This window comes from Muscardinus avellanarius (assembly GCF_963383645.1).
Source record: "Muscardinus avellanarius genome assembly, chromosome: X".
NCBI lineage: Eukaryota > Metazoa > Chordata > Mammalia > Rodentia > Gliridae > Muscardinus > Muscardinus avellanarius.
This window is the reverse complement of record NC_137792.1, coordinates 40,163,148-40,190,001: the sequence shown is the minus strand read 5'-3', so window position 1 is coordinate 40,190,001 and position 26,854 is coordinate 40,163,148. Positions and strand designations below refer to the sequence as shown.

Here is a 26,854-nt window from a genome sequence, read left to right as displayed (position 1 = left end):
CAAGAAGGTAAAAGACCTCTACAAAGAAAATTATAAAACATTGAAAAAAGAAATCGAAAAAGAACTTAGAAGATGGAAAGATCTTCCATGTTCATGGATAGGCAGAATAAATATCATTAAAATGGCCATCCTTCCAAAAGTGATCTACAGATTCAATGCAATGCCCATTAAATTACCAAGATCATTCCTCACAGACATAGAAAAATCAGTCCTTAAATTCATTTGCAACAATAAAAAACCTAGAATAGCCAAGGTAGTTCTTAGCAACAAAAACCATGCAGGAGGAATCACAATACCTGACTTTAAACTACACTACAAAGCCATTGTAATAAAAACAGCATGGTACTGGCACACAAACAGATACATAGACCAATGGAGCAGAATAGAAGACCCAGAAACAAATCCACACACTTACAGCCAATTGATTTTTGACAAAGGGGCCAAAAACATACACCGGAAAAAATAGCCTGTTCAACAAATGGTGTTGGCAAAACTGGTTAACCATATGCAGAAAACTGGAAATTAATCCCACTTTCTCACCCTGCACAAAAGGCAATTCAAGATGGATCAAAGACTTGGAAATTAGACCATAGACCTTGAGGTTACCTGAAGAGGGCATAGGCCCAACATTGCAACACAGAGACACAGATAAAAACTTTCTCAATAAGACCCCAAAGGCACAACAAACTAAAAGGCAAATCAATACTTGGGATTGCATGAAACTGAAGAACTTCTGTGCAACAAAGGAAACTGCAAGAGCCTCAATTGAGAGTCAACAGAATGGGAGATTTCTGCCACCTACTCCTCTGATAGAGGACTAATATCTAGAATATATAGAGAACTCAAGAAACTCAACACTAAAAAAAAAAAAAACAAATAAACCAATAAAAAATGGGCAAGTGAACTAAATAGATACTTCACAAAAGAAGAAATTCAAATGGCCAATAAATGCATGAAAAAATGCTCAACAACATTGGAGATGCAAATCAAAACTACCCTGAGATTTCACCTAACCCCAACTAGAATGGCAATCATTCAAAACACAAACAACAACAAATGCTGGTGGGGGAACTCTAAAACATTGTTGGTGGGAATGCAAATTAGTGCAACCACTTTGGAAAACAGTATGGAGAATCCTCAGAAGAATGGGAACTAATCTACCATTTGATCCAGCAATACCACTTCTGGTGTTATCTACCCAAAAAGAATGGAAACCAAACTACCAAACTAATGCATGTGTATCTATGTTCATAGCTGCACAATTCACCATAGCAAAACTATGAAACCAGCCAAGATGTCCATCAACAGATGAATGGATTACAAATCTGTGGGATATGTAACACAATGGAATTTTACTCAGCCATTAAAAAAAACCACACAATTAAAGCCAGGTGTGGTGGCGCATGCTTGTAATCCCAGTACTTGGGAGGCTGACACAGGAGGATCACACAGGTTGGAAGCCAGCCCTAGCTCACTAGTGAGGCTCTCAGCAATTTAGTAAAACCCTGTTTCCAAATAAAATTTAAAAAATAAGTCTGGGAGTGTAGCCCGGAGGTAGAAATCCTCTGGGTTCCATCCCCAGTACCACACACACACACACACACACACACACACACACACACACACAAGAAAAAAAAACAAAAAAACACAATTACATCATTTATAGGGAAATGGATGGAACTGGAGGACATTATGCTAAGTGAGATTAGTAAGTCACAAAAAATAAGAAATTGGATACTTTCCCTAATATGTGAAAGCAAAGAAGAAATGGGTCATAGGAGGAACTTTAGATGAAAAAAAAATCCTATAGAGGAGCAAATAAGAAAATAACTGAGGGGATGGGAGGGGGGAAGAAGGAAACTCTCTAAAGCATACTATATACTAAAACATATCGAAGTCAACCACTAAACTAAGCATGGGAAGAAGGGATGGGGAGGGTTTGGGTCGGGGCTAACTGGGTGATGTGTGCATATATGTCTACACAAGTTATATATCATATGATGTATGAATACAATACACCAATAAAAAATTAAAAAAAGATAGTTGAATTATTTAGTACACAAATATTCATAAGCATATTTTCATGATAAATTATAGGTTTTAGCATTAAAATGTCTCCTCCTTCCCCTTTGGGGGTGTGAACTGTACTTGATATTAGGTTCACTACCCTTGCTGGTTCTTTTTTGGTATGGTACAAGGGAACCCAGGGATATTCTGCTTGAGCTATACTCTCAACCCTATTTTATATTTTATTTTGAAACTGGGTCTCACTAAGTTGAGGAGGGCCTCACTAAGTTGCTGAGGCTGTCCTTGAATCATACTATTTGCTGGTTGCTAGAATCTGAATTTCTAGAAGATCAAAGAAAGAGATGCTACCAAGCTAACATTTTAGCCCGTAATGCTATGTAACATGAAAGTAGAGACAGAGGGACTTCCGGGAAGATGGCGACCGAGAAAAGCGGGGCTTAAGAGCCCCGCTAACAACCAATCTCCATTACCACAAAATCAGCGCCTTTCATAGCCAGAAAACACCATCACCAGAGAAACAAAAAAATCACCAGGCTCCAGAGAGGAAGGGGACTCAGAACGAAGCTCAGAGCCACAGAGGAGATATACCGGCCTCATGCCTGAGGACGCGGCAGCAGCGGCGAGTTCACCGGATGGCTACAGTTGAGGCGAGGTGAGCCGCTGTGGAACAGCCAGGTGGGATTTATCGGCACAGGGAGCATCTAAAACTCCCAGTGGCTGAGCTCAGCACACGCTGCAGGGACTCAGAGCAGAGCTCAAAACCAGAGAAGAAATACGCCAGCCTCACGGCCGAGGGCGTGGCAGTGGCACCATATTGCCACTGGTGGCAGCAGCAGCGAATTCACCAAGTCCACTACAGCTCCATCTGCGTACTCAACAACAGTGAGTCAAATTGCGGGCCACAGAGGAGAAATCCCAGTACTGCACTCCCAGGGACTTGACCCAGTGGGGGAGTGGCGGTGGCAGAGATATCACACCATAGGAGAACGCCCAACCTGGCACCCCCCATAGTCTAAAGCAGCCTCTATCGACTTCTTGGGTCTGAGACTCTGTGATACAACCCAGTAAAGGAGTAGTGGGGTCTGAGATACTACAGACTCGAGATCCAGAGCACCTTAAGTTAAGTCGTAGTGACCCAGGGGAAGAACCCAGAGAAGGCACAAACTTCCGAAATCATGGGAAAGAGGAATAACAATGGAGCAATGAATGCTCACAACCCCACAACATCAGAACCTGATAAAATAGAAATTCAGAGATTTCTAGAAGTTCAAATCAGGAAAATAACTGTAGAAATAATAGAGGTGTTTCGAAAAGAATTCAGAGAGAGCCAAAAAGAGATAAAGGATGCAATTAATGAAGTAAAGGCCTCAATTCAAAGTACAAACAACCGATTAGACCACATGGAGAATAGAATCTTGCTCTTAGAAGATGATCAATCCAGAAATGAACGCATAGTTTCTAATTTAGAAAAAAAATCCGACAGCAGGAATCTGACATTGAAGAAATATGGGTCCATTTTAAGAGAGCTAACCTAAGAATAATTGGAATAGAGGAGGGAAAAGAAGGTGAAACCAAAGGGATCAACAATCTCTTCAAGGAAGTAATAGCAGAAAATTTTCCAAACATAGAGCAAGAGGTCGATACACAGGTCCAGGAAACTTGTAGAACTCCCTTTAGACAGGATTGGAGAAGAGGATCCCCACGCCACATAATTGTCAAAATGACCAATGTGGAAGCCAAGCAGAGAATCTTAAAGGCAACAAAAACAAAGGGCCAAGTGACATTCAGAGGCAAACCAATTAGAATCACTCCAGACTTCCGAAACCAAGTCATGAGAGCCAGAAGGGCTTGGAGTAACATATTCCAAACTCTGAAAGAAACAACTTCCAGCCAAAAATTTCCTACCCAGCAAAACTTTCTATAAAATCAAATGGAGAAATAAGAAGCTTCCATGACAAACAGAACTGAAGGAATTTATGTCTTCAAAACCAGCGCTAGAGAAAATACTCAAAGAGATTAACTACAAAGAAGAAATAGGTAACACACCAGAACCAGAGAAATAAGATTTTCCATCCAACAGACAACTAAGATTAGTTATCTGTGGAGATTCATTATATTAGTTTTTACCTATCTCTAAACTATATTGTTTGCTCTTATTGTTGCTAATTTTTAGGATTTCTAGTTGGAATATTAATATACCTTCAGATAGAGCATTTAGAAATATTTTATCCCATTCTGTCAGTAACTTGTAACTCTGTTTACATTGTCTTTGGATATACAATATTTTTTTATCTTTTAGGGAGTTTGTATACTCTTCTGTTGCCTGTGCCATTGAAATCATATCCAAGAAATCACTGCCAATTTCAATGTTGTGAGGTTTTATGACCCAGATTTTCTTCTAAAAGTTTATAGTCTTAAGATTTATATTTAGGTCTTTTATCTATTTTGAGTTAATATTTGTATATGGTGTTAGGTAAGGGTCCAATTTTATTCTTTTCCATGTAATTATTATTTTTCAACAATATTTAGTTAATTATTATTATTTCCCCCACCAAATGCTTGTGGAAACCTTGTCAAAAATAACTTGACAATATATGGAAGAATTTAGCTCTAGGCTTTTATTTAACTCCAATGGTTTATATATCTGCCTTTAATAACAGTACTACACTGTTTCAATTATTGTAGCTTTATATGGTTTGAAATCAGAAAATATATATCTTCTAGCTTTGTTATTTTTCGAGATTGTTTTGGGTATCTAGAGTCCATATTCCATATTAGGATAGATTTTTTTCTGAAAAATAAATATATAAATATATGATAGTTTCACCTAAAAAAAAGAAAAAAATATTCTCTGGTAAGAAAGAAAGCAAAAAGAAATATTGAAATGTTATCTTTAAGTTACCAAAAGCTTGGTATCAGACAAATGAAACTGTTATGTGAGATTATCATTTTTAATTTTGTATAAATTGCTATAATACTAGATGTCAACCACTAAGCCAAGCATGGGACAGAGGGATGGGGAGGGAATTGGATGGGGATCGGGTAGGGGCTGACTGGGTGATGTGTGCAAGTATGTCTACAAAAGTTTTTATCCCACTATGATGTATGAATACAGTGCACCAATAAAAAATTAAAAAAAAGAAAGTAGAGACAGAGCGTATGATCTAATAAAGCAATTCTCAGGAGGTATAGTTCTGTTTACGTTGAAATCATTTCACAGTGTATAGGACTGAGATATCATATAATCAAAAGATGGCATTTAAATGAATAAGGGCTTACTCTGTAAATGCTTGTAGGTGTCACTTAGGGAAGATTTTGAATTAGTAAGACCGGAGCACAGTAGAGAAGGTGGCAGGTGGTCAGGTGGCAATAAAATGACCTTATCATGAATCCTAGCCAATTAAAGTTAATTGGGTGCTACACAGAAAAAAAGTCTATAGAAAAAAAAAAACTGGTAGTTTAATTACATAATCCTTTGTATAAGTGGGCAAGGGGATCACAGACATATCCATTTAACATGTTCTGCATAAAACTCAGTGTTGTGAGTGACTAGCAGGAGACAATGAATCATAATTTTGCTGAACACTTCAATCCATTTCCATAAATTACTAGAGTGCTTTAATGAGCAAATGGTTAATTCTTTTGGGAAAAAACAGTGCTGTGGCAAATTCTACCTTAGACCTGGAAAGAGTATTTGAGCCATGCATTTGTAAACATCTCAAAACATTTCATCATTTTTCAAGTGATACTCTTTTTTTTTTTTTTTTTTTTTTTTTGCTGGTCGGGAGATGGAACCCAGGGACATTTGACCTCCAAGCTACACCCCTGCCCTATTTTTTATTCTGTATTTCGAAACAGGGTCTCATAAGTTACAGAGGGCCTCACTAAGTAGCTGAGGCTGTCTTTGAACTGCAATCCTCCAGTCTCAGCCTCCCAAATGCTGGGATTAGGAGCATGCACCACCATGCCCGGCGCTCCCTCACGCGCTTGCGCGCGCTCTCTCTCTCTCTCTCTCTCTCTCTCTCTCTCTCTCCCCCTCCCTCCCTCCCTCTCCCCCTCTTCTTCTCCCTCCCTCCCTCTTCTCTTCTCTTCTCTCTCTCTCTCTTTCTTTTTTAGTGGTACTTGGGGTGGAACCCAGAGGCTTTCTACCTCTGGACTATACTCCCAGACCTATTTTATATTTTATTTGGGAACAGGGTCTCGCTAAGTTGCTGAGAGCCTTACTAAGTAGCTGAGGCTGGCTTCGAACCTGTGCAATCCTCCTGTCTCAGCCTCCCAACACTGGTATTACAAGTGTGCACCACCACGCCTGGTGACGCCCAGTTTTCAAGTAATACTTTTTTTTTTTTTTGGTGGTGCTAGGGATGGAACCCAGGGGCTTTCTACCTCCAGGCTATCCTCCCAGACCTATTTTCTATTTTATTTGGAAACAGGGTCTCACTAAGTTGCTGAGAGCCTCACTCAGTAGCTGAGGCTGACTTCGAACCTGTGCGATCCTCCTGTCTCAGCCTCCCAAGTGCGGGGATTACAAGCGTGCGCCACCACGCACGGCCAAGTAATACTCTTAAAAAAATAAACTGTTTAGCCGGGCGTGGTGGCGCATGCCTGTAATCCCTGCGCTTGGGAGGCTGAGACAGGAGGATCGCACAGGTTCGAAGCCAGCCTCAGCTACTTAGTGAGGAACTCAGCAACTTAGTGAGATCCTGTTTCCAAATAAAATATAAAATAGGTCTGGGAGTATAGCCCAGAGGTAAAAAGCCCCTGGATTCCACCCCCAGTACCACAAAAAAACTGTTTATAAAATAATGCTTCAGGATTAATAATGCCATTCTATCTAATCATATACCATAAGCCATGTTTTCATACTTGACATGTCTGCTTAAGAAAATCTGTTCCATAAAATTCTCTTTCCTAAGTATCCTAGAAACAATATATACAATAGTGGGATGAATGGAGGCCCAGAAGAAGGTATGTCCCCATCCCAATTCCCAGGACCTGTGGATATTACCTTATTTGGAAAAGGATTTTTGCAGATGTTATTAAGGATCTTGAGATGAAGAGACCATTCTGAAATATTGTGTGAATTCTTTTTTTTTTTTTTTTTTTTAGTGGTACTGGGGTTCCTGGAAGCCCTTCTACCTCCGGGCTACACTCCCAGACCTATTTTTACATTTTTATTTGGAAACAGGGTCTCCTAAGCCAGCGCGCGGCTGGCTTCAAACCTGCGCGATCCTCCTGTCTCTGCCTCCCAAGCGTGGGGATTACAAGCGGGCGCCACCACGCCTGGCCTATATTGTGTGAATTCTAAGTCAATGATAAGTGTCCTTACAAGATAAGGGCAGAGGGAGATTTGAGACAGAAGAGGAGGAAGTAGTGATTGAGTAAGGCACTGATCAACAAATCAATGAATGCTGTTAGTCACCCGAATCTAGAAGAGGCAAAGAATGGAATCTACCCTAAAAAATCTGGAGAGAGCACAGACTGGTTGCTTTTGGACTCCTGGCCTGCAGAACTGTGAGAGAATAAATTACTTATTTTAAGCCACAAGTCTGTGGCAATTTGTTACAGAAGCCCTAGAAATTTAATACACATATTTATCAAACAGAAGAGTACCTGTAAGACTATAAACAGATATAAAAGCAAAGGCCAATGACATCTGACCCTTGCCCATGGCTTTAGAAATACAAAACCTTCAGAGAACAGACACTGTGTGAAGTCTGGGAAACCTCAAACTGCAGCACTGACTTATCTGTTTTTCTGAAGCAAGGGAAAGTTAAATCCAATGACTATTACAACTTTTCCTTGAGAGAGAGAGAGAGAGAGAGAGAGAGAGAGAGAGAGAGAGGGGAAGGATGCAGACTTATGTGTTAGTTATGTGATAAACTCGATTTCAATTTTATAAGCTAGCCAGATTAAATACTGCCAGATCCAAGTTTTCTAGAGAATCATTTTCAACTCAAGGCAGAATGTGAGAGTCTGCCTTATCTGGCTGTATAAGTAAAAACATCTCAAGCATGAGGCAGAATATAAAACTTGAGGAGGGAGTGGGAATGTAAGTTCAACACTCAAGCAGATATCTGCAAAGTGATATGAAATATATTTAGCAGACTGGTCTCATGAACCTGATTCTGAGAAGAAAAGGCAGTTTTTAAATGAAATACAAACAAAACAGCTACAGCATTATCCTGGTTAGTGATGTAATTCTCCCCCTTCCCCCCACCCCGTGTGTGGGGGTACTAGGGATTAAACCCAAGGGTATCTTATCTCTGAGCTATACTTCCAGTCATTTTTATTTTTTTATTTTGAAACAAGAGTTCCACTAAGTTGCTGAGGGCCTCACTAAATTGTTGAGGCTGGTCTTTTTAAAAATTTTTTGGTACTGGGGATGGAACCCAGGGGCATTCTATCTCCAAGCTAAACCCCCAGCCTTATATTTTTATTATTTACTATGAAACAGGGTCTCATTGAATTGCAAAGAGCCTCACTAAGTAACTGAGGCTGTCTGCAAACTGCGATTCTCTTGTTTCAGCCTCCCAAATGCTGGGATTACAAGCATGCGTCACCATGCCTGGATTGAGGCTGATCTTGAACCTATGATCCTACTGTCTCAGCCTCATAATTACTGAGATTACAAGTATGCACCACCATGCTTGACTGTGATGTCATTTTTTTTTTTTTTTTTTTTTTTTGCGGTACTGGGGATGGAACCCAGGGGCATTCTACTTCCGAGCTACACCCCGAGCTCTATTGTTTTTTTTTTTTTTTTGGTGGTACTGGGGTTCCTGGAAGCCCTTCTACCTCTGGGCTACACTCCCAGACCTATTTTTACATTTTCATTTGGAAACAGGGTCTCCTAAGCCAGCGCACGCGGCTGGCTTCGAACCTGCGCGATCCTCCTGTCTCTGCCTCCCAAGTGCGGGGATTACAAGCGTGCGCCACCACGCCCAGCCCGAGCCCTATTTTTATTCTTTATTTTGAAACAGGGCCTCACTGAGTTGCAAAGCGCCTAAGTAGCTGAGGCTGTTCGCGTACTGTGATCCTCCTGTCTCAGCCTCCCGAATACTGGGATTTCAAGCATGAGCCACTATGCCCAGCTGATGTCAATTTTATACATATACAGTGGCACATACATACACACATATTTGAGTATATTTTCATAAAGAAACCATAAAGGAATAAATAAAAAGCTTAAACACTCTGTGGTTTGGTAGCACATGCCTGTAATCCCAGCACTTGGGAGACTGAGACAGGAGGCTCACAGGTTCATGGACAGCCTCAGCAACCTAGCAAGACCTTGTTTCAAAACAAAAAATAAAATTGGTTTGGCCATATAGCTTAGAGACAGAAAGCCCCTGGATCCAATCCCTAGTAAAACATGCACACATGCGTGCACATCACACACACACACACACACACACACACACACACACACACACGAAAATAAGGGGGAGAGTACCTTTAGTCTCTTTTCTGTGGCAATATAACAATATCTGCAACTAGGTGATTTATAAGGAACAGAAATTGATTTGGTTTGTAATTCTAGAAGCTGGGAACTCTAAGAACATGGTGCAGGCATCTGTTGAGGGCCTTTGTACTACATCATTCCATTGTGGAAGGGCAAGAGAAGGTACGAGCAAAAGAGAGCTGAACTCCTTTCTATAACAAGTCAGCTTTCATGATAACTTCCCTCCCTCCGTAATCCACTCACAAGGGCAGAGCCTTCATGGCCTAATCACTTCTTACTAAACCTCACCTTCCAACACTGTTGCAATAGAGATTGAGTTTCTAACAGATAAACTTTTGGCATATATTCAAACCATAAAGGGAAAGAGACAAAAGCTGGACTGTTTTTCATATAAATTTTGTGCAATACTTTGATTCCTGAACCAGGCAAATATAATCTATAGTTAAAATTATTCTTGACTATAGGTTTTGTGATAGGCTACCTGAATTGGTCTACTGGTTTCCCTACATTGCAGCTTTGGGCAAGTTATCTAAATTATCAGTTTACTTATCTGTGAAATGGGGATGATAATAACACCTACCTTGTATGGGTTGTTGTAAGGATTAAATGGGTGAACCTGTGTAAAAGGGTTTAGCACAGGAATCCTAGAGGAAGTTAATATCATATTATCATCCTATCATCATCATGGTCTCAGCTTTCCTTCTAAAACCAGAAAGAAGCAATATAGCTAAGTTCTATCTAGTTCATAAAGCAACTGTTGGTAGAATGAGAGAGATGTGAGTTCAGCTTAACTAAAATGTACAAGGTTTGGCTCCAAAACTTAAAGGGTTCCCAAGTAAATGCTTTATCAAGAACATTAACCAACATGCTAAAGGCTACAATGTTATGCAGAAACATAGCCAAAATAAAACATGGCCATTTGTTGTTAAAGATAATGAATGAGGAATCTGAATGTTGACACTGACCTTTCTAGGTAATGAAGTTGAGAAGTTCTTAATTGTGTGCCTGTTTTATATGCACTGGTAGTTTCCCTCAAAGTTTCTGAAACAAAAAGGCTTTGTACTTAACAGATAGCTACTCATTTATGGTCAAAGAGAGGATTCACAGGCTAACATACAGTGCAGAAGCTATGCCAAGTCCAACACTGCGTATGCATCTGGCCTCTCAGATGCTTGCAGAGACAAAGGAAGCCTCACTGTGAAATCAATTAGAACATTGATGCTTAACCTGCCAGAACCACAAAATGAAAATGCCCTTCATAGACAATTCTGCTTTTATTGCTCTTATTAACATCTCTCAGTGGGCAGTTTCTTAAAGCATAGCTAGTTTGGACATTTGTGTGACATTTTTTCAGAGGATAGCCAAAATATTTACTTCCTATATGACACAAAGGGAAACACTGTCTGGTCCATGTTAATGAAGACAGACTGATCAATGCTGATTCATACTCACCTAAATCTCAAACTATACATAACTGACCACAAACTGATGTGTTTTCCCCTATGTACAAAATTGCTACAAATAAAAAAACAACACACCTATATTTAATCAAAGGGCATCAACTGTAATTATATAATCCTAAGGTAAGAAAAGATTTTCAGCCTATCTCAAAGCTAGTCAACCATTTTAGGCAGAAAAAAAATAGCAAAAAATACCATGTCTAAAATTCTTAAAGCCTTTTCTTATATGATAACAAAGATACCCAGTACTGTAAAGACATAGCCACATCAATTTTTTTTTAATGAACCAAAGCATATTCAACTTTTTTTTTTTTGCGGTACTGAGGATGGAACCCAGGGTCATTCTACTTCCAAGAGATACCCCCAGCCCTATTTTGTATTCTTTATTTTGAAACTGGGTCTCACTGAGTTGCAGAGGGCCACACTAAGTCGCTCAGGCTGTCCGTGAACTGTGATTCTTTTGTCTCAGCCTCTCAAATGCTGGGATTACAAGTGTGTGCCACCATGCCCAGCTCTCAATTTCTAATTTTTAAGCATTTTAACATTTACTTTTAAAATACTTTTATTGGTGCATTGTAGTCTCACATCATAATGTAGTTGATAGTAATAATGACATGCATGCACACAGTGTTTCCTTCACTAATTCTCCCTTTTCCTCCTCCCCATCCCTCCCTCTAGATCTCCCCGGCTCCACTGAGGTTCCTCCTCCATTATCCAAAGTCCCTCTTATATCCTGATTACTCCCTAGCTTCCACATCTGAGAGAATATAGGACCCTTCACTTTCTGTGACTAGCTAATCTCAGTTAAGAGAATGTTCTCCAGGTCCATCCATTTCCCTGAAAGCGACAAAATTTTGTTCTTTTTTTGTTGCTGAGTAGAATTCCATTGTATGTTATAGTCCCTAATTTTGTAACCCATTCATCTGTTGATGGACACCTAGGTTGGTTCCATAGTTTGGCTATTGTGAACTGTGCTGCTATAAACATGGATGTTCATGTATTACTATAATATTCTGATTTCAGTTCCTTTGGAAAGATGCCCAGCAGTGGTATAGCTGGATCATATTGTGGATCCATTCCCAGTTTTCTGAAGAATCTCCACACTGATCTACATGGTGGCTGCATTAATTTGCAATTCCATCAACAGAAAGATCCTCACCAACATTTACTGTTGTTTGACATCTTGATGATTGTCATTCTAATTGGAGTTAGATGGAATCTCAGGGTAGTTTTGATTTGCATCTCCTTATTTGCTAATGATGTTGAACATTTTTCATATATTTATTGGCCATTTGTATTTCTTTTTTTGTAAAGGATTTAGTTCAGTTGCCCATTTTTGATTGAGTTATTTGTCTTTTTAGTGTTAGTATTTTCTATAGTCTAGGTATTAGTCCTCTATTAGGAGTAGCTGGCAAAGATCTTCCATTCTGTTAAAATCCATGTAAATATTTTTCAATTGGTAAAATAACTCTCAGGTTTCTTATAAAGAATAAACAGGTCAGGTGTTGTTATAAACCTGTAATCCTAGCTACTCAAGAGGCTGAGGCAGGAGGACTAAAAATTTGAGGCCAGCTGGGCATGGTGGTACAGGCTTGCAATCCTAGTACTTGGAAGGCTGAGACCAGAGGATTATAGGTTCAAGGTCACCCTTAGCAACTTAATAAGACCTTGTTTCCCATAATTTTGTAATCCATTCACCTGTGGATGGAGACCTAGGTTGGTTCCATATTTTGGCTATTACAAATTGTGCTGCTATGAACACGGGCATGCATATATTACTGTTGTTCTCTGATTTCAACTCCTATGGGAAATACACACAATGGAATTCTACTCAGTTATAAAGAACAAAATCATGTCATTCGCAAGATGGAAAGACCTGGAGAACATTAAGTGAGATCAGCCAAGCACAGAAAGAGAAGGGACATTTGCTTTCTCTAATATGCCCAAATTAAGGACTATTAGGAATACCAGAGGGACTCCAGATAATGGAGGGGAAACCTTAGCAAACCTGAAATGGAAGAGTAGGAGACAAAGAAGGCTGAGGTTGATTATTGAAGGAGCTACATCTGAATATGTGTAAAAGTATGAACGTAGCATGGTTAACCTGGATACTCACTGTTTGGAGGGAGGAAGGGGAAGTGGGGGAAGGAGAGGGCACCAAGCACAGTCTGAATGTATGCCAATTTCAATATGATCCACATAAAAATAAAAATAAATAAATAAAAAAGACCTTGTTTCAAAATAAATAAAATAGGGCTGGGAGCCGGGTGTGGTGGCACATGCTTGTAATCCCAGCATTCGTGAGGCTAAGGCAGGAGGATAGAGGTTCGCGGACAGTTTCAGCTACTTAGTGAGGCCCTTTGCAACTCAGTGAGATCCCATTTCAAAATAAAGAATAAAAAATAGGGCAGGGGGTGTAGCTCAGAGGTTGAATGTCCCTGGGTCTCATCCCTAGACCCCGCCACACACAAAAGATAAATAAAACTGGGGATGTAGCTCAGAGGCAAAATGTCCCTGAGTTCAATCTTTAGTATTTCTCCTCACCACCACAAAAAAGTCTGAAGCCAGTCTGGAAAATTTAGTGAGATCCTGTCTCAAAATAAAAATTTATTTTATTTTACTTTATTTTTTGCGGGTCTGGGGATGGAACCCAGGGGCATTCGACTTCTGAGCTACACCCCCTGCCCTATTTTTTATTCTTTATTTTGAGACAGGGTCTTACTAAGTTGTGGAGGGCCTCACTAAGTAGCTGAGGCTGGCTGCAAACCACGATCCTCCAGTCTTAGCCTCCCAAATGCTGAGATTATAAACATGTGCCACCATGCCGGGCTCAAAAAAAAAAAAAAAAATTAAAAGGCTGGGTAGCTGGGTTTGGTGGTGCATACTTGTAATCCCAGTACTTAGAAGGCTGAGGCATGATAATTGCAGGTTCCAGGATAGCCTCAGCAAGTAATGAGACTCTGATTAACCTAGTGAGACATGGTTTCAAAATAAAAATAAAAAACAGGACTGGAGGTGAAGCTCAGGGATAGAATGCTCTGAGTCAATCCCTACTACCAAAACAAAGAAAGAAAGAAATGAACAAAGAAAATTACAACAACACAACCAAAACCAAAATGGCTAAGTACAATCTTTAGTAGTGGCTTACTTTCTTAGAATATACAAGCCCCTGGGTTGAATCCCCAGTAGCACCAAAACAAAACAAAAAACGGGTGATTTTTTAAATGGTACAGGCAGATACTAACTACAACATCAATGATGATAAAGCAATGCACTTTTGGGTTACTTAGGTAAGCTACAGTACTTCCCTTACCTCAAGCATGCAGAGGTTAGTAAAGGAGGGGTAATAGGAGGGGAACAATCAAGTCTGACTTGGAGATCTAGGTAATTTTCACATAAGAGGTAACAGTTGAGGTTTGCTCTGTAAGTTATTCTCCCTTCTCTCAATATCCCTTTTTGTGCCATATGTGTGCCTATGCAGCTTAGTGATTTTTGTCTGTTGTAGGTCTGAAAACCAAATAATCAATCCTATAGGAAATACAGGCCAAATTATGTAAATAGGTTTACTTGAGGGTATGTAGTGTTTTCTGCTGAATTAAAATATAAGAGGTTTTATTTGATTATGAAAGTCTTAGATAAAAATCAATGAGATTACATGTCTACAGATGATGAACCGTCAATCCTTTTAAGCCCCAAGTAACATTGTTGAAAATATCTTGGCTTTTTAGAAAGAATGGAACACAGTATATTCAAATTGGTTTAGTTCCTATGTGCCTTTTCTAGGGTATTGGTTTTTAAAAATATGTTGTCAGGTCAAGTGTGGTGGCGTACACTTGTAATTGCAGTACTTGGGAACCTAAGACAGGAGGATCTCAGCTTTGAGGACAGCCTCAGCAAATTAGTGAGGCTCTTAGCAATTTAGTGAGCCCCCGTTTTCAAATAAAAAATAAAATACGGCAGAGTGTGTAGCTTGGAGGTAGAATGCTCCTGGGTTCAATGCCTAGTACCATATGTATATACACAAAAGAAATAAATAAAAATTAAAAAAAGATTTTGCCAGGTGTGGTGGCACATGCCTGTAATCCCAGGACTTGGGAGGTTGAGTTAGAATAATCACAGGTTCTAGACCAGCCACAGTAACTTAGTGACACCTTCAACAACCTAGGAATACCTTTTTTTATGGTACTGGGGATGGAACCCAGGGGCATTTTATCTCTGAGCTATACCACCAGACCGATTCTTTTTTTATTCTTTATTTTGAAACAGGGTCTCACTAAGTTGCAGAGGGTCTCACTGAGTAGATGAGCCTGGCTGCGAACCTGTGATCCTCTTGTCTCTCAGCCTCCCAAGTACTGTAGGAAGACCTTCTTTAAAACAAAAAATAAAATAAGAATTGGGAGTATAGCTCAGAGGCAGAATGTTCTGGGTTCAATCCCCAATAAAAAAAAGAGTATGGACTTTTTCTAGAGTCAGATAAAGGTTACTAGCTCAGAAAAAAATTCACACAAGAACATGCCCTTAAAACTTTATATAATTTTCAGAAGGTATAAAAAGCTGATGAATCATATATGTGGGATCCACATCCCCCCAGCTAACTCTTCTCTAGATGATAAATCAGGGGGAGGCATGCAGAGGAATCTCACTGATGCACTAAATATCAAAGAAAATATGTACCTACTAATGCAGCCAATTAAGCCCCAACCAAAAGGATAATTTATATTGTACTTCAATGACTAGCTTCCAGTAAAAATGTAAAATGTGAGACTTCTGGTTTCATTTCAGACCTGTAGAGAGTCAGAAAAAACAAGTTCCATCTTTACAGGAAGTAAAAGTTAAGACAGACAGCAAATTAACAACTTTTCATGAACCCATCAGAGAAATATGTCACAAAAAATAGCCAACTCAAAGAGAGACAGACATCAGCAGGGAGACAGAATAGCATTTGCTTACCAGGGGCACAAGACAAAGTAGGAACATTCAACTAGAAATTTTGGTGAACCACTGGAGGAAAAATGGTTGGGACTACTAACAAGGGTATAAAGTTCCTGGTCACTATAGTCATTGAGGGGCTCCATTCTCTTACAAGCCTTTTCTCTAATAACTCAAGCAGTTTCACACAGGGAAGATGGAGCAGAGAAAGGGAAGATACCTAGAGAAAGCTACCTGAGGTGTGCTGTCTAGGTCCCTGGTGCTTAGTGCCCTGGCTCTTTTACTGAACACAAGCTTTATCCATAGGGTAAGGATAACAAGTGACGGCAATGGCAAAGGCGAGGATTTCTATTCCTTCTAGTAGTAATGAGACCTCCCACTATTTCCTAGAGAGATAACAGAGCTAAGGTGGGGAGCCCAGGAATTCTTTAACTGGTAGAAAGCCAGCACCCCCTTTTCCCCAGTGGCCTGGTTATAGTATGAGCTTGCTAAAACAGAAGATTTAAATAAAACAAGTCCAACGTATAAAAGAAAAAGCACTCATTGTAAAAAGAACAGGGAACAAGAAAAGACAATCAACAGGTACCAATGCTGAGATGACATAAATGTTAGAATTTTCTGACAAGAATTTGAAGGCATCCATTAAAAAAAATACTTTAGTGAGAAATTACAATCTTTTTTGAAACAAAAAATTAGAAAGTTTCAGCAAAGAAAGAGGTTATAATAAATAAGCAAATGGAAATTTACAGTGGAATAATATAGTAACTATAATAACAAATTTTGGAGATACTCAAAGACTGAAATTAAAAAAAAAACAGTGAACAAGAGAAATTACTCAATCTGATTAACAGAAAGAATATACAGTTGGGAAAAAAAAAAAGAAAAAAAGGACCTGTGGGAAAATAACAAAAGATCTGACATTCATGAAAGTCCCAAAATAAAAGAAGATATAAGATGCCAGGCATGGTGGCGCACGCTTGTAATCCCCATGCTTGGGAGGCTGAGACAGGAGGATCGCACAAGTTCGAATCCAGCCTCAGCTACTTAGTGAGGCTCTGTTTCCAAATAAAGTATAAAATAGGTCTGGGAGTATAGCCTGGAGGTAGAAAGCCTCTGGGTTCTACCCCCAGTACCACCTTAAAAAAAAAAAAAAGAAGATATAAGATGGAGCTGAAAAAATATTTGAAGAAATAATGGGTAAAAATCCCCCAACTTGGAAAAAGGCAAAAATCTATAGAATCAGGATGTTGTCAAAGCTGGGCATGTGGTACATGTTTGTAATCCTAGTACTAGGGAGGCTGAGATAGGAAGATCACAGTTTGAGGTCAGCCTCAGCAACTTAGTTTGGCCCTTAGCAACTTAGCGAGACCCTGTTTCAAAATAAAAATAAAAATAAAAATAGGGCTTGAAGTATATCTCAGGGGCAGAACTCCCCACCTGGGTTCGATCCCCAGTAAAACACACACCCACACCCAAACCCACTCGATGCAAACCCCAATAAAACACATACACACTCGATGTAATCCCCAGTAAAACACACAAACACACGATGCAATCCCAAGTAAATCTCACACACACACACACACACACACACACACACACACACACACACACACGATGCTGCTCAAAACCCAAACAGGATAAATACAAAGAAATACATGCCCAGGGGCATCATAATCTGATTTTTTTAAACAAAAGACAAAGCAAAATCTTGAAAGCAACTAGAAAAAATAAATGACTAATTATGTAGGGTAGAAGAACTGTTTGGATGAGATGAGATTTCTCATTAGAAACCATGGAAGCCAGAAGGAAGTAGTAGAATGTTTTTCAAGTGCTGAAAAAAAAGTACTGTCAGACTATAATTCTATATCAAGCATAAATACCCTTCACGAAAGAAGGTGAAATCAAGACATTCTGAGATGAAGGAAAACTATGAGAATTTATCACCAGCAGACCTACCCTAAAAGAATGGCCTAAGGAAGTTTTTTTGAACAGAAAGGTGACTAAAGAAAGAAGAAAAGAAAAACATGGGCAACTATAAAAGACTATTATCTTTAATTTTCTAAACTTTGAGGGTTTGAAAAGAATGTCATTAGCAGGGCATGGTGGCCCATGCTTGTAATCCCAGTACTTGGGAAGCTGAGATAGGAGGACTGCAGGTTTGTGGCCAGCCTCAGCAATTTGTGAGGCCCTCTGCAACTTAGTGAGGTCCTGTTTTAAAATAAAGAATAAAAAAATCAGGCTAGGGGTGGAGCTCAGAGATAGAATGAGGCCCCTGGGCTCAATCCCCAGGACCACATACACACAAAAGTCTATTATACTATTATCTAATGTGGTTCTCAATGTATGTAACAGAAAATACTTAAGACAATTATAAAGGTAGGAGGGGTTAGAATAAATAGACTTAAATGGTGGTGAGGTTTCTATACTTCATGTGAAGTGGTATAATGTAGACAGCAATAGACTGATAAGTTATTTTAAAAGGTAATATCAAGAACAATTACTAAAAACCTACCTATATAAAGATATATACTCAAAACTGGTATAGATGTCAACATGGAATTAAAAAAGTGTTCAAATTACCCACAGGAAGAGAAAAAATAAAACAGAGGACAACAATGACCAAGAGAAGGAACATATACAAAACAAATAGTAAAGGCATACCACAAATTATAATAAATGTAAATGGTTTAAATACAGCAATTAAAAGAGAGATCTAAGCTGGGCGTGGTGGCGCACGCTTGTAATCCCCAGGCTTGGGAGGCGGAGACAGGAGGTTCGCAGGTTTGAAGCCAGCCTCACTGGCTTAAGAGACCCTGTTTCCAAATAAAAAACAACATAAAATAGGTCTGGGAATATAGCCTGGAGGTAGAAGGGTTTCCAGGAACCATGTACCACCAAAAAAAAAAAAAAAAAAAAAGAGAGAGCAAGAGAGAGAGAGAGAGATCTATAGAGTGAATTTACTTTTCTTTGTGGTGCTAGGGGTAAAACCCAGGGGCTTTTCTACTTCAAGGCTATACTCCCAGACCTATTTTATATTTTATTTGGAAACAGGGTCTTAAGCTGCTGGAAGCCTCACTAAATGGCTGAGGCTGGCTTCAAACCTGTGCGATCCTCCTGTCTCCGCCTCCTAAGCGCTAGAATTACAAGCGTGCACTACCACGCCCGGCTATAGAGTGAATTTAAAAAAGTACCCAACTCTATATGAGAAATTAACTTCAAATATAATTATATATGCAGCCGAGTGTAGTGACGCACACATGTAATCCCAGCATTCGGGAGGCTGAGACAGGAAGATTGCGGTTTGCAGACAGCCTCAGCTACTTAGTGAGGCCCTCCACAATTTAGTGAGACCCTGTTTCAAAATAAAGAATAAAAAATATGTCAGGGGGTGTAGTTTGGAGGTTGAATGCCCCTGGGTTCCATCCCCAGACCCATAAAAATATACATATATAATTACATATACACATCAAAGTGGAAAAATGAAGCTGGGTGTGATGGGGGCATGTCTGTAATCCCAGTACTTGAGACAGGAGAATCGTAGGTTTGAGGCCAGCCCCAGCAATTTAACAAGATTCTTAGCAATCTAGCAAAGTCCTGTTTCAAAAAATAAAGACTAAAAAATAAAAAAGGGCTGGGAATGTAGATTGGAGGTAGAATACCCTTAGGTTCAATATCCACTACACACAAAAGTTAGAAGGATGGAAAAAATACATTATACCATGCAAATGTGAATAAAAAATTCTGAATCTATATTAACTTTAAATGATGTAGACTTTAGAGCAAATGAAATTACCACAGACCAAGAAGGATACTGCATTATGAAAGGGCCAATTCACCAAGCAGACACGGCAATCTTAAATACGTATGCATCTAAAAACAGAGCTTCAAAATTAATGGAATGTAGGCCAAAATGGTATTTAAGGACAATTCTTTTTTGTGGTCCTGGAGATGGAACCCAGGGGCTTCTACCTCCAGACTATACCTTCAACCTATTTTATATTTCATTTTGAAACAGGGTCTCACTAAGTTGCTGAGAGCCTCACTAAGTAGCTGAGGCTGGCTTCGAGCCTGTGCAATCCTGTCTCAGCCTCCCAAGTACTGGGATTACAAGCGTGCACCAACACACCTGGCTTAAGGAGAAATTTGTAGGACTAAAATTCTCATATTAGAAAAAAGGAGCCAGGTGTGGTGGTACACACTTGTAACCCAAACACTTGGAAGGCTGAAACAGGAGAATCGCAGGTTCGAAGACAGCCTCAGCAATGTAGTGTGACTCTCAGCAACCTAACAGGACCCTGTTCAAAACAAAAAAATAAAAAGGGCTAGGAGTGTAGCTCAGAGGTAGAATGCCCCTGGCTTCAATCCACAGTACCACAAACAAACAAACAAACAAACACAGAGGAGGAAGAAGAAAAGAGTAAGAATGGATTATAGTCCAAAGTATTAAGTAAATATGAGTTTATATTGATATAAATAAATTAAATAGCTCTTTAAAATCAGAGAGAAGACCTAAGTATTCACAGAATATTATTAAATATGGCAACTAGCTTGCTTTCAGGAAATAAAGCTCAATCTTTGCCTAACAGCATCCCTGGGTTTTACTAGGCCACGGTCTAGAAACTTGCTTTCAAAGAACAGAATAAAGAAAGAGAAAACCTGGACACTCAGTACTGGGAGGGAGGGAAAAGGGGAAGAGGGTTGGGGGAGGGCACCAAGTCCTGTGAATATATGCCAGTGTCAACATGATCCACATTATGATGTGAGACTATAGTGCACCAATAAAATAAAAAAGAGAAAAACAGTAACTTTACAATGGAGAAAGCTCATAAAGCTTAATTAAATGATAAGACATTGATCTGTGATGAGAAGAGCGCTTGGTCTCTGTCATATTCTTCCCCAAAACTTTAATTACAAAACACAAATACAAACATCATAATACAAACTTCAGATAAACTCAAACCGGTGATAATTCTACAGGATACTCAATAACACTGTTCAAAACTGCCAAACAAGCCGGGCGTGGTGGCGCACGCTTGTAATCCCAGCATTCGGGGGGCTGAGACCTGGAGGATCGCGGTTCGCGGACAGCCTCAGCTACTCAGTGAGGCCCTCTGCAACTCAGTGAGACCCAGTTTCAAAATAAAGAATAAAAACTAGGGTAGGGGGTTTAGCTTGGAGGTCAAATGCCCCTGGGTTCCATCCCCAGACCCGCAAAAAAACCACCACCACCATCAACAACAACAAAAAAACTGCCAAACAATATAAAACAAGGAAAAACTGAGAAACTGTCACATGCTGAAGATGATTAGGAAGACCCTGGATTCCACCTGGGAACAGAAAGGGGACATTAATGGGAAAAAATGCTGAAATCCCAATAAAGTCGAGTGTACCAATATTGGCTTTTTAGTTTTGACAAAAGTACCATGTAATGTAAGATGCTAACACTCAGGGAAAATGAAATTGAGTGTGGAATATACAGGAACTCTCAGTTCTATCTTTGCAAATTTTCAGTAAATTTAAAATTATTCCCCAATAAGAAGTTCACTAGAAAAGACTATAAGGCTACATCTAAGTGACCACTAGTGTTTTAGATGATAAAGCAATGGCTTTCAGAAATGCTGAGTCTGAAGATATGTAATCCTCAACTCCTCTAAGTATTCTAAAAAAATGGAAACTGATATAAAAGACGAACAGTATGAAATACTAGATATTCTTATTATGTTTGGTTAAACAAATGCCTAGAGGTGTGTGTGTGTGTGTGTGTGTGTGTGTGTGTGTGTGTGTGTGTGTAGTACTGGGGATTGAACCCAGAGGGGTTCTACTTTTGAGCTATACCCTCAGCCCTATTTTTTTTTTAACATTAAAACAGGGTTTTGCTGAGTTACCATGCTCCAATCTGACCTGCAATCCTCCTTTCTCAGTTTCCCAAATGCTGGAATTTTAGGTGTGGATCACCACACCTGGCTCCTACACTTCCTATTTTTTTGTGTGGTACTGGAGATAGAACCCAGGGGGGTTCTACCTCCGAGCTACATCCCCGGCCCTATTTTTTTTTTTTTTGGTGGTGGTACTGGGGTGGAACCCAGAGGCTTTCTACCTCCGGGCTATACTCTTAGACCTATTTATACTTTATTTGGAAACAGGGTCTCACTAAGTTGCCGAGAGCCTCACTAAGTAGCTGAGGCTGGCTTCGAACCTGTGCGATCCTCCTGTCTCAGCCTCCCAAGCGCGGGGATTACAAACGTGCGCCACCACGCCCAGCCCCAGACCTATTTTTTATTCTTTATTTTGAAACGGTCTCGCTGAATTGCAAAGGGCCTAAGTAGCTAAGGCTGTCTGCGAACCGCAACCCTCCTGTCTTAGCCTCCTAAATGCTGGGATTACAACTGTGCGCCACTACATCTGGCTCCTAAAGTTACTTTATAAAATTATATCAGTTTAAGCTGGGCGTGGTGGCACACGCTTGTAATTCCAGCATTTGGGAGGCTGAGACAGGAGGATCGCAGTTCGCAGACAGCCTCAGCTACTACTTAGTGAGGCCTTTTGCAACTCAGTGAAAGAGACCTTGTTTCAAAATAAAGAATAAAAAATAGAGGTGGGGGTGTAGCTCGGAGGTAGAATGCCCCTAGGTTTCATCCTCAGTATCACAAAAAAGTAAAAAATGATATCAGTTTACTTTTATTAGAGCTTCTATGGGTTGTAGTTAGAAGGCTAGACTGAAGCAGTCCTTGAAGAATTTATCCAGCTCTAAGGTAATCAAACAAACAAATGCAGTCTAATTTTGTTTTGGCTCTGTTTGCGCACGAGAGGAAGTTATTTCCATTTCTTAAGTGATTCTTAAAACAACTGTTAGAAACATATAGAAGTAGCAAGTAAAACCTGGAAAGCCAGTAATTGACAGAATTGTTACTGTGGTATTAGAAATGTGACATAACTGGTCATGGTGGTGCATGCCAGTAATCCCAATTATACAGGAGGCTGAGACAAGGGGAATCACAAATTTGAGACCAGCAATGGGTAACTTAGACTCTGTCTCAGAATAAATAAGGACTGGGGATATAACTCAGTGGTAGAATACCTGCCCAGCTTGTGCCAGCCCCTGGGTTCAATCCGGAGTCCCATAAAAACAGAAAAAGGTGATATTGTTTCCATTTCAAGACCCAAATACTATAAAACAATTCATAGCAGCTCCACCTGCCTCTTCCAAGGCTGCCCTCAGCCTCACCTGTAAGTAGTGTGCACTTTTGTGACCTCTGCTACTTCCCAGTTACTTATGCTTTTCTTCTTCCACTAAGGATTCCCTCCACATTCTCCTTCCTGCCTGAGATCCCAACCATAGTTAAATTTAGGCAACTGTTCTCTCCATTCGCTAGGTTTGCTCCTTCCTCATTATGAAAATAGTGAATATAACTATACAATGGAAAATATTGGTGCTATCCCAAATTTGTTAACTTCAAAGTTTCAACAAATGTTTAATAAAATATTATAATTCCCTACATAATGTGTCCAATGCACACTGGCTAATAGATCAGGATTTCATGATTGAAACTTGAATTTCAGCTCTGCTTTTATTTGTATAACTCTGGACAAATAACTTCTCTGAGCTTCAGACTGATCACCTGCATAAAGAATAGTGTTTATTTTCTAGTGCTATTGAGGGAATGAAACAAGAGTATATTATTTCTTCAATGTGCCTCATCATAAAACTCTCCTGACTCTCTTTTAAAGATCTATATCCCAGGCACTTTCTTTGGAAATAATAATCCACTAATGCCACAGGGTGGGGTTGGCCTGGAATCAGTATTTATTTTTGTGTATGGTACTAAGGACTGATCCTAGAAGCATTCTACTTCTGAGCTACACCTATTTTATTTTTATTTTGAAATAGGGTCTTGCTAGGTTGATGAGACTCCATCTTGACAGCTTGGAGGGAAAGACTCTTGCTGGCTCTGAAAAAGTTAGTTGCCCTGTTGTTAGCATTCCTACGGAGAAGGCCATGTGACAAGAAGCTGTAAGCAGTCTTTAATCACCGAGTGGTTCTCCTTTAAGAGCCAAAAGAAAAAATAAGGACATTTTTCTTCTAGTTTTAAGGAGATGAATTTTTCCCCGATGGAGCCTCCAGATGAGAATACATACCAATCAGCAATTACCTGCAGCCTTGAAGCACCTGAACATGGAATATAGTCATACTGTACACAGATTCCTGACCCAGAGAAACTGAGATAATAAATGTGTGCTGCTTTGAGCCACCAATTTTGTAATCATGTATAATGTAACAACAGATAACATGGTTTATTTTCCTTTTCATCTACATCTATGAAGGTCTACTTAGAAGTGAGGATACACAGGGTCAGTTTCTTGTCACTTGATCATCATGGAGGAAAGTCTGTACAATCCGCTAAACCATTACCAAGTCCAAGTGCAATCCTGGCTCTGATGCCCTTGGAGAAGAAGATGACCAACCTTACAAGGAATGATCCATTTTTTTCTAGGCCAGCAAAGCTCCAAAAGGCTGTAAAGACCTATCATCACAGCTCCTGGCCCAGATCTCTAACTTAGTCCTTCCCTTCTCCATGCACAACTCCTTATCACTTTCTACACCATCTCCCACTTGCTAATGTAGCTTTTTCCAATGACTAGCCAGGAGGCCTCTGGGTCCTTCTCAGTTCAAGTCTCACTACTTTTGATTTCCTGGCTAGGAAAGCCAGGCACTTATCACCAAAATGAAGTAAGTGTAAAGATTATTGTTCTTTTCAAGGGGAAAAGAAAATTCAATCTTTTTTGTAAGATAAATTAATCAGAAAACAAGCCTATCCACTGGCATATATGTGGTTTGGCACATCTTCAGATTATGGATATTTTAGGTATGTAGGCAAGAGATAGTTATCTTAAGTCTAATAACTGAGTATCTGATCTCACCTCAGCAGGTTTCTTGCGTTCTTTTGGAATTTTTGACTTGATCCTGTACATTGGGCCAGAAGTAAAGGAAGTGGAAGGACCTGCAAAAGATAATTAGAAAAAAATGCTGAGATGTATTACCTACTAATATAATTTAATGCTATGAAACTAAATGCTATCTAAGAGAATTGTGAAAGATATGATGGAGAAGACCACAGATTTCATACTACTGAAGAAACTAGCTAGACTGTACCTAAGAGAGCTTCACAATGGAGTTTAATGGCATTTATAGGTGACCTCCTAGAGTGCAAAGGCTTCAATAATGCCAAGGCCAGGAAGATTCAATTTAGTGTAATTACATCTCATCACACTTTGAAATAATACAACATATTCTACCTAGAGAAAAATTATCTGCAAAAACAACTGAAAAAAACAAAAAAATGTGAAGCAAGTAAACTGAGTATCTCTCAGCACTTCCCTAAAGGCTGTTATTAAGGCCTTTGCAAATGATGATTTACTCCCAATCAAACATTCAGTACATTTGCTACAATTAAAATCAGGACCTACGCCGGGCGTGGTGGCGCACGCTTGTAATCCCCGCACTTGGGAGGCTGAGATAGGAGGATCGCGCAGGTTTGAAGCCAGCCGCGCGCTGGCTTATGAGACCCTGTTTCCAAATAAAAAATGTAAAAATAGGTCTGGGAGTGTAGCCCAGAGGTAGAAGGGCTTCCAGGAAACCCAGTACCACCAAAAAAAAAAAAAAAAAATCAGGACCTACAATTTAGGCTCTCATATTTTGCTTCCTTTTCTAGAGAAGCTCTGTTAAAGCATTGTTAAATTTGGGTTTTGAATTGGGCATGGTGGTGCATGCCAGCAATCCCAGTCCTTGGGAAGTTGAGACAGGAGTACTGTAGGTTCGATACCTGTGTACAGTATAACTTAGAAAAACACCCTGGTTCAAAATAAAACGAGCTCAGAGCTGGGGGTATAGGACAGTGATAGAATACTTTTGTGTTCAATATCCAGCACCAAACACACACACACACACACACACACACACACACACACACACACACCACACAAATGGCTTTTGTTTTTTAGGTAAATAAGAAGTGAAAAACAAAATGTCATATGCCATACAAAACCAATTCTTTTACTTAATTTATCTAATACTAATGAAACTTAAATGAGAGTAAGAAAAATAAACCTGAGCTTTCCAGAAACTTTATTTTTTAACCACTGGAGGAAGCATGAAATGGCTTATCCTTAAATCAAAGAAGAAATTTTCATGGGGTGTCAATACAGAGGTTGCCAGCTGCCCACTGGTTGTACTCACATTCATCTGAACTGTCGCTGCTGCTGAGTGTCTTATGGCGTTTCATCTTGGAGCATCCTGGGAAAGAGAACAATGCTGAACGAGAGTTGATACGTACTCATCCCAGAAGGGAGTCAACACTATCCCACAAACCCCACAAGTAGCAGCATACAGGAAAATCACAACAAGAGAATTATTTCTGTCAGTAATATTTTCAAATGACCTAGAATAATGAAAAAGAATACTACCAAATTATACAATTAACTATATCAAATAATGGGCAAGGTCACAAGTTAGCCTTAAAAAGAAGCCCAAGAAAGATGAGTGATCACTGGCTGAACACTGGCTAGAGCCTCAGATGTATTTTGTCCACCAAAACAAAGAGGGGCATCTGGGGGGTCCTCTCTCTCCATCCAGAGAAGCTGACAAGAAAAGAGTAGAAAGGAAAAAGAAATCATGAAGGCAGAGATATCAAAAGCTGAGGTTGAAGCCGGGCATGGTGGCATATGCTTGTAATCCCAGCATTCGGGAGGATGAGATGGGAGGACCGCAGTTTGTAGACAGCCTCAGCTACTTAGTGAAGCCCTCCGCAACGTAGGGAGATGCTGTTTTAAAAATAGGGCAGAGGGTGTAGCTTGAGCTCAAATGCCTATGGGTTCCATCCCCAGACCCCCACACACCAAACGCTGGGATAACAAGCACCACCATGCCCAAGTGGACTAAAACTTCAAATGGCTTAAGTATCCTTCTCTGAGT

The 26,854-nt window shown here is 39.7% G+C and overlaps 1 protein-coding gene across 2 annotated transcripts in view; it reads right to left on the bottom strand.

Moving 5' to 3' along the window:
- JADE3 (jade family PHD finger 3) overlaps nucleotides 1-26,171 on the bottom strand; it is a gene marked incomplete at both ends in the record, with an annotated part of 76,895 nt that extends 50,724 nt beyond the window's left edge. Inside the window, 2 exons of one of the 2 annotated variants that reach the window (XM_080718759.1) lie at nucleotides 24,805-24,884; nucleotides 26,120-26,171. In XM_080718759.1, coding sequence (XP_080574885.1) covers nucleotides 24,805-24,884; nucleotides 26,120-26,165 — 126 coding nt within the window. Of the gene's footprint in view, nucleotides 1-24,804; nucleotides 24,894-26,119 lie in introns of both variants that reach the window. The other variant, XM_080718758.1, reaches the window with a different exon arrangement.
- Nucleotides 26,172-26,854: the final 683 nt, after the last annotated feature.